This window comes from Hoplias malabaricus, chromosome 18, assembly GCF_029633855.1.
Source record: "Hoplias malabaricus isolate fHopMal1 chromosome 18, fHopMal1.hap1, whole genome shotgun sequence".
Lineage (NCBI taxonomy): Eukaryota > Metazoa > Chordata > Actinopteri > Characiformes > Erythrinidae > Hoplias > Hoplias malabaricus.
The window spans coordinates 28,943,824-28,957,987 of record NC_089817.1 but is presented as its reverse complement, the minus strand read 5'-3'; the positions used below and the strand labels follow the sequence as shown (position 1 = coordinate 28,957,987).

General features: G+C 43.4%; 1 protein-coding gene across 1 annotated transcript in view; it reads right to left on the bottom strand.

Moving 5' to 3' along the window:
- Positions 1-11,472: 11,472 nt before the first annotated feature.
- tmprss2 (transmembrane serine protease 2) overlaps positions 11,473-14,164 on the bottom strand; it is a 14,495-nt gene continuing 11,803 nt past the window's right edge. Inside the window, exons 11-14 of the mRNA XM_066651531.1 lie at positions 14,056-14,148; positions 13,692-13,834; positions 12,646-12,798; positions 11,473-12,552 (exon numbers count right to left, since the gene is read on the bottom strand). Of these exons, the coding sequence (XP_066507628.1) occupies positions 12,544-12,552; positions 12,646-12,798; positions 13,692-13,834; positions 14,056-14,148 (398 nt within the window). The 3' untranslated portion in view covers positions 11,473-12,543. The remainder of the gene's footprint in view (positions 12,553-12,645; positions 12,799-13,691; positions 13,835-14,055; positions 14,149-14,164) is intronic.

Here is a 14,164-nt window from a genome sequence, read left to right as displayed (position 1 = left end):
ACAAGCAGCTGTTAGGGTCAGAATCTCATGGAAATAGGTTAAAGGAGCCAACCTTCATTCATTCATTCATTATCTGTAACCCTTATCCAGTTCAGGGTCGCGGTGGGTCCAGAGCCTACCTGGAATCATTGGGCGCAAGGCGGGAATACTCCCTGGAGGGGGCGCCAGTCCTTCACAGGGCAACACACACACACACACATTCACTCACACCTCTGGACATTTTTTTGACTTGCCAATCCACCTACCAATGTGTGTTAGGAGCCAACCTGACTGGTGTAAACACTTTAAGCTGGTGGTGATGGTGTAATGGTTAGAGGAAGCTTTTCCTCACACACAATGACCCTCCCCCTCACCACCCACCAAAACAAAAACCAAATATTTAAACACTTTTTCCAATGCCTTCTCTGTATTTTTATAATTAAGTGTTCGACATACTAAAGTAGCGTCCTCATCGTCCCAGCATTTGAATAGTGTTTCTAATAAAACATCCAGTGGAAACAGCTTATCAACCAATGGGAAGAACACTAGCAAGGTGGACACCTAAGATAAGGGTTTCTAATAAACTGCCCACTGAGTAATTTGGTATGCATGGTATACTAGAGATCAAGAGCTGACTCAGCTATGTTAAGTCTCAGGATCGACACGTCAACATGCTAAAGGCATACTTCAGCATGTCAAGAGGCCTGGCATCTCACAGCCTGAGGCTGGTGGTCCGTGAGAAGCTCCCAGCTTTGCGGCAAGCTGTTTGTAGTGTTAAGTGCATTCCGGCTGATCCCAGAGGGCAAACATATGTGTCTGGACGACCACATCTACCCAGCTGCTGGACCAACACATCTACCTGGCTACAAGGCCACCAAGCATAACTGCCTCCTCAACCACTATAACTACCCAATTACAGGACCACTACTACACCATCTATCTGGGTACAGGACCACCACAGAACCCCCAGTTCTAACAGGCTCCAAGACCACCACAGGGCAACTGCTTCTGCATTACTATGGGACCACCATGGCACAACCACATCTACCTGGCGCCAGGACCACCATCCTGCTACCCACTGAGAGCAATACAGAGAGAGGGAAGACAGGCAGATGGTGTGTACTCAAGGTGCACTTGGGGAACGTTTGGTTAAAAAAGGGGTGGGGTGTTTGTATGTGTGTGTGTGTGTGTGTGTGTGTGTGTGCATGACTGGTACTAACACACACTCCCATCTGGTCTGGTCCCTGGTGCATGGCCAGGGGACATCAACGTTCGCGCCGCTGAAGACATGTCAACACAAAGTCAAGCCTCAGGAAGACCAGCGAACCTCGCGGTGATGTTATTCGTGGTTGCACACTTCCTGTTCTATTCTTAATTCTTTACCACTTACACGTAAGCTCTGTATTTTTGATTGAACCAGAAGAGCTTTTAAAAGACACGGCAAGGTCTCTAACAGTATTCAAGGATCGGCTTCTGTTTCTGGTCTTTATTGATGGGACAGAACTGGAGCACATCGGATTAATGCGAGTTACGTGTTCATATTTAAGCTAAGAAGAAATTCCAGTACATTTCCAATAAAATTGCAAACACACCACCAGTGTCTTCTTTCTAAATAAATTATAAAGCAAATCCAATGTCCACTGTAGCAGCTCTACTGATCGTATAAATGAACGTTGCAATGCACCTATATCACAATGGGCCCACGTTTGACCCCCGCAGAGCAGGTACGATTTTGGGTGGTGGATCATTCTCCGTGCTGCAATGACACTGACGTGGTAGTGGTGTTTTAGTGTTAGTGTTAATACGTAAGAGGATCAGACACAGCAGTGCTCCTGGAGTTTTTAAACCCCTCAGGGTCACTGCTGGACTGAGGATAGTCCACCAGCCGACAACGTCCTGATCTGTATGTTTCTGGGTTTTTATTTCCAGCATAAGGTAAAGCGTCTGTTGTTGCTAGGCAACCACAGTCTAGTGGCGTGATACGTACGGTCACGTTAAACAATCATGTTGTTTTTGATAGAAGAACAACACTTTTAAACCAGTCTGGTCAGAAATATCTCATTTTTGCACAACTCTGACATCCACCATAGACTCGAACCAAACTGCAGCATCTTTTCACGCATCTTTTACTACAGTATAGACAACAAAATGCACGCTGATTCGTTTTTAAGCCAAGATCAGAGCTGCCCTGCCCATAACCCCACTCTCTGACCACTTTCCTGTCTTTCATGTGAAGATGAAAGCACACGTGTGGTCTCTGAAGATGATTCCTCCACTGAGATGCAGAACAAAAAAGAACGAAACAATCTCAGATAAAAATCAAGCTTTCTCTTTTTTTTTGGACGTAATCATCACTGATTCCCTTTTTTCTCCCTGCTCTGTTCTTTAAAAGCAGAGATGGGCAGGTGGGGTTCGGTAAGAGACCCACACTCTGTGATGCTGCTCATTATTCTGGCCTCCACAGCACCAGCCGGCAAGCTGATCGCTAAATGATGCTCAGCGGTCAGCAAGGGGTAAGGTCTGGACTCTCGGGACAGAGCTAATGACTGCTGGCCTTATGCTCTGAGCCGAAGTAGCCATTTCGGAACTAACTTGATATGAGCTTTTGATACGTTAATTGTACACTTAATACAATGGTTTGTGCTAGATCTGCACAATTTATCCTTCTTGCGTTGATGCTAAATGATACATACTCATCTAAAAACATCTCGGAAAGTGCTGGAGCACAATGAACAGGCTCTAAAAACAGCTTGATTAAGCGGTTCTAGAATGACAACAGCTAACTTACAAAACATAACAGAACTCTTGGCATTTGTCATATTTCATTCATTCATTCATTCATTCAATCATTCATTCATTATCTGTAACCCTTATCCAGTTCATGGTCGCAGCTGGGTCCAGAGCCTACCTGGAATCATTGGGCGCAAGGTGGGAATACACCCTGAAGGGGGCGCCAGTCCTTCACAGGGCAACACAGGCTCACACCTATGGACACTTTTTCCACCCGGAGGAAACCCACGCAGACACAGGGAGAACACACCACACTCCTCACAGACAGTCACCCGGAGGAAATCCACGCAGACACAGGGAGAACACACCACACTCCTCACAGACAGTCACCCAGAGGAAACCCACGCAGACACAGGGAGAACACACCACACTTCTCACAGACAGTCACCCGGAGGAAACCCACGCAGACACAGGGAGAATACACCACACTCCTCACAGACAGTCACCCAGAGGAAACCCACGCAGACACAGGGAGAACACCCCACACTCCTCACAGATCATATTTAATGGCTATAATAAAATATCAAACCCAGGTTAATATTTTCTTGAACACTGTCAGTGTGTTTTTTGACACTCCTTGATCGAAAGACCAGAACACACCAAAGTAGCACATTTTGGGATCTTAGTAACTGGTCAACCACAGTAACAATGCTGAGTAACAAGATGATCTAGCAAAAAACCATCATTCAAGTGTTGGCTAGTGGAAGGATCTTTGAGTACTTATTCTTTGTATTCTTAATGGTACACACTGATTTCATAAACAAGTGGGTTCCCAAGTTGAAGAAAAGAAATAAAATAAAATAAAACAAATAATGTAAAAAAAGCTACTTATAATAGTGTAGTTTTTGAATAACCAATGACATATAAAGCTGTATATTGTAAGAGTCTGGGTGTCAAAGATGAGTGTGTGTGTGAGTGTATGAGTGTGTGTGTGTGTGTGTGTGAGACAGAGTACTAACTAGATGGAGGCACAACATATTTCCCTTTTTTTTCTGCCAAAATTGCTGTTTTTCATATAACCTTTGTGAAACTTTTCAATGGAACCCCATCTTTGATGCAAAGCACTGAACAGCACCCCCTTGTGGATGGGTTTCTAAGAGTGAATGAGTGTGTATGTGAGCATGAGTGAGTGACTTCCTTACATCCCGGTTACATTCTGTGATTTGTATCTATGTAGAAGATCAATTTTCAGATAACAAACATGTCAGCTACATATGTGTTAAGGGGGAAACTGCTCTAACCAACAATTTAATCTTGTGGAACAATGTCAGATGTCTGATAGTAGTGTAGTGCAGACCCCAAGCCTCTGGTGGCGCCTCACGGTCAGGAGATAAGATTTTGAGCAGAAACATGTGGCCAGGTCATTACAGTTCATCTGATCCTAATCCTCTGGACTGTGGAGCTGTAATTACATTGTGTCCAATAGTGAATGAAAACTAACAGATGCTACACGTCTAAGACAAGAATTATGTGCTTAAAGACGTCTTGGTAATTCTGTTTATTTTTTTTTTTGGCCTCTTGATTACGACACTCAGAAGCGGGATTGTTTTGTGGGGTGTTGTGATAAAAACAGGTGGAAGTGGGCTGAGCTTTAAAAGGCACATGCCCTGCATTTTCATGTATTTTCAAATCATCTTTTCTTTTTTTTCCCACTGAGGTTCACTTATAAAATTTGTGGCGGTTAAAAACCAAACACCTTTCCATTTTAAAAATGAAAAGATCCACCACAACCTGGATCAGGATGAGGCTGTTAAAGAAAATGAATAAATGAACGAAACAATATTTTTATCAGTTTTTACGGAGATGTCCGCAATGAACATCAGCTTCTACACCGAACCATTTCTTCTTAAACACTTGCAATGATTGTTTACATCATACACACATAATTAGGCGCATAACATCACTTCTGGGAGTGTCTCAAAACCTCATCTCTCTGGAAAAGTAATTTCAGTAATTTCAGCAGTGGAACTGAAAATATCAGTGGAATTCCCCTTTAATGACATTTATTTAGATGTTCACAAACACATGATCTTTTTAAACATGTAGGAAACGAAGCTGATGACAGGACAAAAGGGAAAGCGGTCTTCTGCAGCAACTCGTCCAAAGCCACAGAAACATGGCCTTCGTTTAGAATCAGAGAAAGTGCCAATCATGCGTCCAGAGGACGTGTTTAGTCGGAGCCGGAGGGGTCCTGGCTGACCCAAATACAAAACTGTCAACACACACACACACACACACACACTGACCAGCTCACAGCATTGAGAGATATCCTATAGTTTATTAATAATAATAATAATAATAATAATAATAATAAAATAACAGATTCATTTTCTGTGTTTAAACTAAAATATATATTTATATAATATTTCCATCATTTTTTATGTATGAATGAATATTTGTAATGTATTAAATATATTAAAATATTTACAAATAAAAAGAGCAATAGTGTCACTGTTATTTTAATAGAAAAGAACAGCAGTTTGTGAATTGAATACCTGCGGGTTGTTTTTACAGTTTTTATAATGTGCCTCTGAGTTTCTGTGTAGACCGGGGATGAGTCTGAACACTCAGGCTCAGTTTGGCCTGCTCCTATTTGGCTGAGCAGTGTGATGAGTCGCTTCAATTCAACACCAACACACTATGACCGATATTGTCTTTACAGAACTTTCAGACTGATTTCAGATCAGTGATAGCTGACCATGTTCAGACATTAGACAAGGATCTCTCTGCAGATTTCGGCGCCTGTCACACGCTTTCTTCTAACACCTAACTGTATTTTATGTTACATTTTTTATTCAGTTCATAAAACTCTGGATATAGAGAGAAACTGAGCACTAATATTCACAGAGACACTTTATTAATGCACAAATAATAATTTTTTAAAATAGGTTTATTTTTTATAATGTATGCGTTAAATCTGTTACATATATTCATTCATTCATTTATTCATTATCTGTAACCCTTATCCAGTTCAGGGTCCCGGTGGGTCCAGAGCCTACCTGGAAAAATTGGGCGCAAGGCAGGAATACACCCTGGAGGGGGCGCCAGTCCTTCACAGGGCAACACACACACATTCACTCACTCATACCTACGGACACTTTTGAGTCGCCAATCCACCTACCAACGTGTGTTTTTGGACTGTGGGAGCAGTCGAAGGAAACCCACGCAGACACAGGGAGAACACACCACACTCCTCACAGACAGTCACCCGGAGGAAACCGATGCAGACACAGGAAGAACACACCACACTCCTCACACACAGTCACCCGGAGGAAGCCCACACAGACACAGGGAGAACACACCACACTCCTCACAGACAGTCACCCGGAGGAAACCCACGCAGACACAGGGAGAACACACCACACTACTCACAGACAGTCACCCGGAGGAAACCCACGAAGACACAGGGAGAACACACCACACTACTCACAGACAGTCACCCGGAGGAAACCCACGAAGACACAGGGAGAACACACCACACTCCTCACAGACAGTCACCCGGAGGAAACCCACGCAGACACAGGGAGTACACACCACACTCCTCACAGACAGTCACCCGGAGGAAACCCACGCAGACACAGGGAGAACACACCACACTACTCACAGACAGTCACCCTGAGGAAACCCACGAAGACACAGGGAGAACACACCACACTACTCACAGACAGTCACCCGGAGGAAACCCACGAAGACACAGGGAGAACACACCACACTCCTCACAGACAGTCACCCGAAGGAAACCCACGCAGACACAGGGAGAACACACCACACTACTCACAGACAGTCACCCGGAGGAAACCCACGCAGACACAGGGAGAACACACCACACTACTCACAGACAGTCACCCGGAGGAAACCCACGAAGACACAGGGAGAACACACCACACTACTCACAGACAGTCACCCGGAGGAAACCCACGAAGACACAGGGAGAACACACCACACTCCTCACAGACAGTCACCCGGAGGAAACCCACACAGACACAGGGAGAACACACCACACTCCTCACAGACAGTCACCCGGAGGAAACCCACGCAGACACAGGGAGAACACACCACACTCCTCACAGACAGTCACCCGGAGCTGGAATCGAACCCACAACCTCCAGGGCCCTGGAGCTGTGTGACTGTGACACTAACCTGCTGCTAAATATTGTATTTAGTTTGATTTATTTTTAAGTTCCGTTTTAATTTAAATATGACTTTTGTATTTTGTGCACATCCTGCACTTACATAAGATAAACATGTAAAAATATTAGAACGACAGTTTGATGTTATACACCTGGCTATTTGTAATTCATTAATTTATTTATTAATTCGTCTTTTCTCTCTCTCTCTCTGTGATGTCAGCTCAGTTCAGACGGCTCATCACATCACATTAATGTCTTGACCGAGCTCAGCTCTCACCTCTCTCTTCATAGTTGTATTTATATTTACAGTAGCACACTGCCCATGACTGTATCTCAGATACTGTCCATCACAGGATGAAGGATGAATTAATAACATTAATAAGTATAATAAGCAGGTTGGCCCCTAGCGACAACTTCTACTCCTCTGAAGAAGGCTTTAGACTGGTTATGTTTATGTTTGAACATTGCTGTGAGGATATGAAGACATTCAACCATGAGTTTACATAAGAGAGGTCAGGTTCTGATGTTGTGTTATTCTGGATCACAAACACATCTCCACTACAGCCCAGTTTCACTGGCTGATGCTCCACAGCTCAGTGCCGGGGGCTTCATACCTCACCCCCCACCCAACCAGGCACTGAGCATGGTGACCTAAGACTGGTGCGCAACTGCTCTACCGTGTCCCATATGATGTGCACTGTGTGCGTACCCTACATTAGCTCAGTTCACTGAGTACGAGAGGTGTCCACAAAATTCTGGATACGGTGTATTTATGTAGTCAGTCATTTTGGCACAGGACACAGTGTCACAAGAAAAATAAGTACATTGATTTAAGTTGAAGGATTGTCACATTTTTTATGTACTATTTTTTTTTTGTTATTGCTGATATTATAATGATATTAATAATAATTTGGATTATTTACCCACTAAGCTAGAATTTTCAGGACACTGTTCAGGACCCAATCAGAATGTGATCCCTGGAGTTTCTGAGGTAAATTGTATGCACAAGGCAATAAAACTGCTGAATAACTACTGAATACTGAATACAGTCTTTCCTTGGTTTTTCACAGATTAATTGCAGTGATTCTGAGGTGTGCTAGTAGCCTGGTATTTATCCGACACGCACACTCAGCTCTCACCACACTGACGTCCAGCACAAGCTCAGTACTGCGTCTCACGGCCGCTCCAGGAATCTATGAGTCCTGACGTATGACATCGACCTCAAGGAGAGAGAGAGAGAGAGAGAGAGAGAGAGAGAGAGAGAGAGAGAGAGAGAGACTGACTCCCATAACTGCCCAGTAACAAGGCTCTCTCCCCTCATTGGCTGCGGCTCTGTGTGCGTTTGATCGTAGCCTTAGACCAAATGACACACACACTTTGATCCATGTATACACAAAGTGCTGCTGAAAGCTCCGGCATATAAGCGCCATTTAACTCTCGGCCCTGTCCCAAAGCCCTGACCAGTCCCTGACCACAAACAACGTCCCACGTCACCTTCACCTGCCTCATAAACCTCATTAAATTCCCTTTCACTGAAACATACCGACTCTACACGCTCCTCTTCAAAGGTTTAAAGGGGAGGTCCTATTTTTCCCCCCATATTTTATGTATAATACAGAGGGTGATATTGTAAACGTCATTCAGAGAGGTATGATACTGTAATGATGAATCTGGTAATTAGAGAAACGTAAGGGGGTTCTAATATCTTCGCTGTAGCACTGTAATAGGAAGCAGGGGTCACTGCAAAAAAAGCTATTTTATAACTGGTATACATTGCTCACTAGCAGCTTAACACAGAGCCACACTGTTTAATTTAAAGAGTCATTATCTCCAGTGTTGTAGTCATCGGTGTAAAGTGGGTATACCCTTAATAATAGGGGCGTAAATGCTAAATCATATTTAAAATTACATAAACTTTTTTTTATATTCACTTACACCTCACTACACCATCTTGTTTTCACTCTGAGTCTTTCACTGTTTCTATGGAGACGGTAAACTAGCTTGTTATGCTAACTTTAGCAGCTAAGCTACCATTTTATTGCAAATTAAAAAAACGACACAGCATATTATGTCTTAAAATTCACATTATGGGCTAATTACAGCAGATTTTATGTGTTTACTTAGTTTACTTAAGGTGGAGTCTTAAATTGGACTCGTAAAGTTTGTAACTAGTTTTAATAGGGAAGCAAGGAACTGCCGTATGGATGTGTCTATACTTTTAATAATATATTTTGTTTCTTAAGTCCTGCTAAATATGAGTAAATACTTAATACATCAGAGTGAGCTGGAAAAAAAACATTGTACATTATAATTCATAAAAGGTACATCAATTATTTATATGAATTTTCCCTCCACTTAAGCATTGACCACTTCAGAATACCTGAGCAAATGGTCCAAGATTATTGCATAGCTGGTAACAGAGAGGTATAAATCCCCCTTAGCATTGGGCTGTGGTGCGTTGGAACGGTGTTCTCTTGAATGATGGAGCTCCATCCAGTCCCTTTGGGATGAGCTGGAGTGGCTTTGTATTGAATTCAGATGTGGTCTATAAGTGTACCATAAGGGTTTGTTGGGCCCTGACCTCGAGGCCTAGCACTGTGACTCCAGCACAGTGAAGCTAGAAATGAAGCACTGTTTGTTTGCCAACAAAACACGCTTCTGCTGCCAATTCTGCATGATCACAGAGGCCTGAGGGGGAAAAAAGATGAATAAATCCCCCTCTTTCTGCTGGCACTGTAATTGGGGGGCTCCCCCGTGCTAAACGAGCGTTCATTCAAATGAGCCCCTAATTGCCACATCTGTTAACCCAGCAGCGGTGTGTCACACATCTGTTAATTGGTACAAACAGGTAGCAGATGCACTCTCTACTGTGGAGCATCTGCCAATTAAAACAGAAAACTCAATGAGCACTGATTAGGGGAGCGAGAGAGAGAGAGAGAGAGAGAGAGAGAGAGAGAGAGAGAGAGCAGCAAGGAGATTTGAATCTAGACATGAGTTTGCAAATACCGTGTTGCAAACACAATTTGTTTACACTGCTGTACAACACTGTATTATTTTATTATCAACCAATAAATCTTCATTTATTCCATCATCTGCTATTAATAATCAAAAATGAGCAATTATTCATTCATTTATTCATACATTATCTGTAGATGCTTCATCCTGATCAGGGTCCAAAGCTCCTACAGTTATTTGTTACTGGAACATATCTATTATCTTTAAAATGTCCTCATAACTGAAATCTGGCTTTTGTCAATAAGCGTGGTTTGTCAAAGTAGCCAGCAGAGGGCACTGGCCACTTAAACATCTGCTTTATGTACAGTCACCATTCTCTGCAGCTATTTCTTTATTGTCCACTCTGTTCAGGAGAATATTTTTCATCTTATCTGTGAAATCTGAAGTGCAAATAAACACAAGTAATTCCATAACACCTTAAATTATCACTTTTGGCCGGTGTCTGTGGTGCAAACAATACTATGTCTATTTCTTGTGCTTAGTAAAAGAATAGTTAATCAAACATGAAAATCAAACATGAATAAAGTGCTGTTTATCTGATGGGGTCAGTTTTGCTGTAACACCAGGTATTAGACGGTTGTAAGAGTCCTGATTTTACTGTGTCCTTCTTTAATAAAGTGAATAATCGAATCAATACCTCCTATTCATTCATTCATTCATTTATTCATTCATTATCTGTAACCCTTATCCAGTTCAGGGGCTCGCGGTGGGTCCAGAGCCTACCTGGAATCATTGGGCGCAAGGTGGAAATACACCCTGAAGGGGGCGCCAGTCCTTCACAGGGCAACACACACACACACACACATTCACTCATACACTCACACCCACGGACACTTTTGAGTCGCCAATCCACCTACCAACGTGTGTTTTTGGACTGTGGGAGGAAACCAGAGCACCCGGAGGAAACCCACGCAGACACAGGAAGAAAACACCACACTCCTCACAGTCACCCGGAGGAAACCCACGCAGACACAGGGAGAACACACCACACTCCTCACAGACAGTCACACGGAGGAAGCCCACACAGACACAGAGAGAACACACCACACTCCTCACAGACAGTCACCCGGAGGAAACCCACGCAGACACAGGGAGAACACACCACACTCCCCACAGACAGTCACACGGAGGAAACCCACACAGACACAGAGAGAACACACCACACTCCTCACAGACAGTCACCCGAAGGAAACCCACGCAGACACAGAGAGAACACACCACACTCCTCACAGACAGTCACCCGGAGCGGGAATTGAACCCACAACCTCCAGGCCCCTGGAGCTGTGTGACTGCGACACCTACCTGCTGCACCACCGTGCCGCCACCTCCTATTTATTTATTTTTATTTATTTATTTTTTTGATTAACTGATTTAAAAAAGAAAGAACAGACTCTGGACGGTGCATTACAGTTCATAAGATGTATTTGCATGGTGGTATTTTATATTTTAAGTTTAAATGATGAAATAATTGTAGTTTCAGTGTGAAGTAGAGCTCAGAGATGGGAGTTCCGTATTAATCCAGAAACATCATTTATTCAATTTGAAACAGATTGTGAGGTATTCGTTGTACATTAACTACAATGAAGTTGACTTCTTACATTTACACTGTCAAAAAAACAAATAAAAAATGTACATTAATCATCGCAATCACATGCATTCATTCATTTCCTGTCACCGCTTCAGGGGTCAGGGGTCAGGGTTGCGGTGTGTCCTGAGCCATCCCAGACATATGAAAATATATCATCTATTAAATAACAGTAAAGACAATAAAGGTAAATAATATCTAAGGCTTTGAATAAAAAATGAACATTGCTTTTTGCTTTTAGTGAGCTGTATGTGTTTGTTCACAAGGCTATTCTCTAATTATCTCACCAACAAGAGGCAGTTGTCATAAGAGAGGTTTTATAAAGTGTTTTTTACAGATGTTTGTGTAGGTTTTTCCCAGTTGTTATGACACAGACTATTGTAGGGGTTGTGTAGACTTGTGTATAAATACCAACAGCAAAGTGTTACCAGCCTTTATTAATGTGACAGCAGCCCAAACAAGGGTGTGTGTGTGTTTGTGTGTGGTGTGGAGTAATTCAAGTCATAAATGAGGTTATAAATCTTTATCATTTGATCATAAGCGGTGAAACTAGGAGTGTACAAAGATAAACACGGGCGGAAGGTTTCTCGGAAGCTCTCTTAAATGCCACTTACATCCTTTTAAATGCTTTCTTGTGCTTTTATGTACTCTGCTACTGCATGCAGTGGGAAACAAAACATGTGCAAATAAAACCTGGGTCAGTTTGAACAACCACAGAAGGACATCTGTGATACGTGCAATTACCTCACAATAAACAGTGGACGCAGACCCATACAGAGACGCATGAAACGAAAGGCCGTATTCGGGAGTAGCTGCACATGAGCCTAAGGTCATCAGGCTCAGTTCTAAGTTTGTTCTAAAGGGGTTTAAATCCCCGTGGTGTTCTCCGGAGTGATGGAGCCCCATCCCGTAGCTGTGGGATCAGGAGGTGGGGTTTGAGCTCCAGAACTGATCACACAAAAGCAGTACTTGGCCTATTCACTGTTGCTCTGACAGCTCTCTTCAGTTTGTTCTTGAGGCTGGACTCTCCCTCGTCCAGTAGAGTTAATATCGCTGAGGAACAACGAATATAAGAGACGTATAAGATACGTATAAATGCACATTTTTATTAAATTATAATCATTTTTGTTTAAAAGCAGCTCATACCTGCATTTGCTCTTGAATCCAGTCGAGGAAGAAGGTGATATTTCCATAAACTCCTGGTTTGTTTCTTAAGGCACAGCCCTGTCCCCAGCTCGTATCCCCAACCAGCCACCACTGAGACCCCTGCTGGCTGACCAGAGGACCCCCGCTGTCCCCCTGTGACCAGACAAATATTCCATATTTCATTCTCAAATATTAATATTCATTCATTCATTCATTATCTGTAACCCTTATCCAGTTCAGGGTCGCGGTGGGTCCAGAGCCTACCTGGAATCATTGAGCGCAAGGCGGGAATACACCCTGGAGGGGGCGCCAGTCCTTCACAGGGTGACACAGACACACACACATTCTCTCACACCTACGGACACTTTTGAGTCGCCAATCCACCTACCAACATGTGTTTTTGGACTGTGGGAGGAAACCGGAGCACCCGGAGGAAACCCACACAGACACAGGGAGAACACACCACACTCCTCACAGACAGTCACACGGAGGAAACCCAAACAGACACAGGGAGAACACACCACACTCCTCACAGACAGTCACCCGGAGGAAACCCACGCAGACACAGGGAGAACACACCATACTCCTCACAGACAGTCACCCGGAGGAAACCCACGCAGACACAGGGAGAACACACCACACTCCTCACAGACAGTCACCCGGAGGAAACCCATGCAAACACAGGGAGAACACACCACACTTCTCACAGACAGTCACCCGGAGGAAACCCAAACAGACACAGGGAGAACACACCACACTCCTCACAGACAGTCACACGGAGGAAACCCAAACAGACACAGGGAGAACACACCACACTCCTCACAGACAGTCACCCGGAGGAAACCCACGCAGACACAGGGAGAACACACCATACTCCTCACAGACAGTCACCCGGAGGAAACCCACGCAGACACAGGGAGAACACACCACACTTCTCACAGACAGTCACCCGGAGGAAACCCACGCAGACACAGGGAGAATATGTTGATTATTGTTTTTTCCAAATGTAATATTTAATTACAGTGTTAGTATAATACAAAACTGACCTGACAGGAGTCCACTCCTCCCTGCAAACGTCCTGCACAGATCATACTCTGAGTGATTTGACCGTTATAAACCGTTGGGCTATTGCAGATGGACCGGTCAATCACAGAGACCCTGGCCTCTTGCAACACATCAGGAGAAGGACCTTAAATAGAAAGTGGATTTAAAGGCATCAGTTAATCCTGCTTGTATTAGCTAATTATTAATTATTATTATGCTTAATAACACACAATGAATAAGTGCTTACAGCACAATGCTTTTACCTCTAATTATATGTTTAAATATAAATTAGCAATGTTTTTCTTAGTATGGGTCATTTATCTCAAAAAAATCTGAAAAAAGTCTCAGATGACAAAGCATCCAAACCTTGGCTGGAGAGTGCTCCCCATCCGGTGATATAACACTCTGTCTGTGCAGAAAAGCTAACACCAACGTTGGGTAAACACACCGGCCCAACATCTACAAGCAAGAAAAA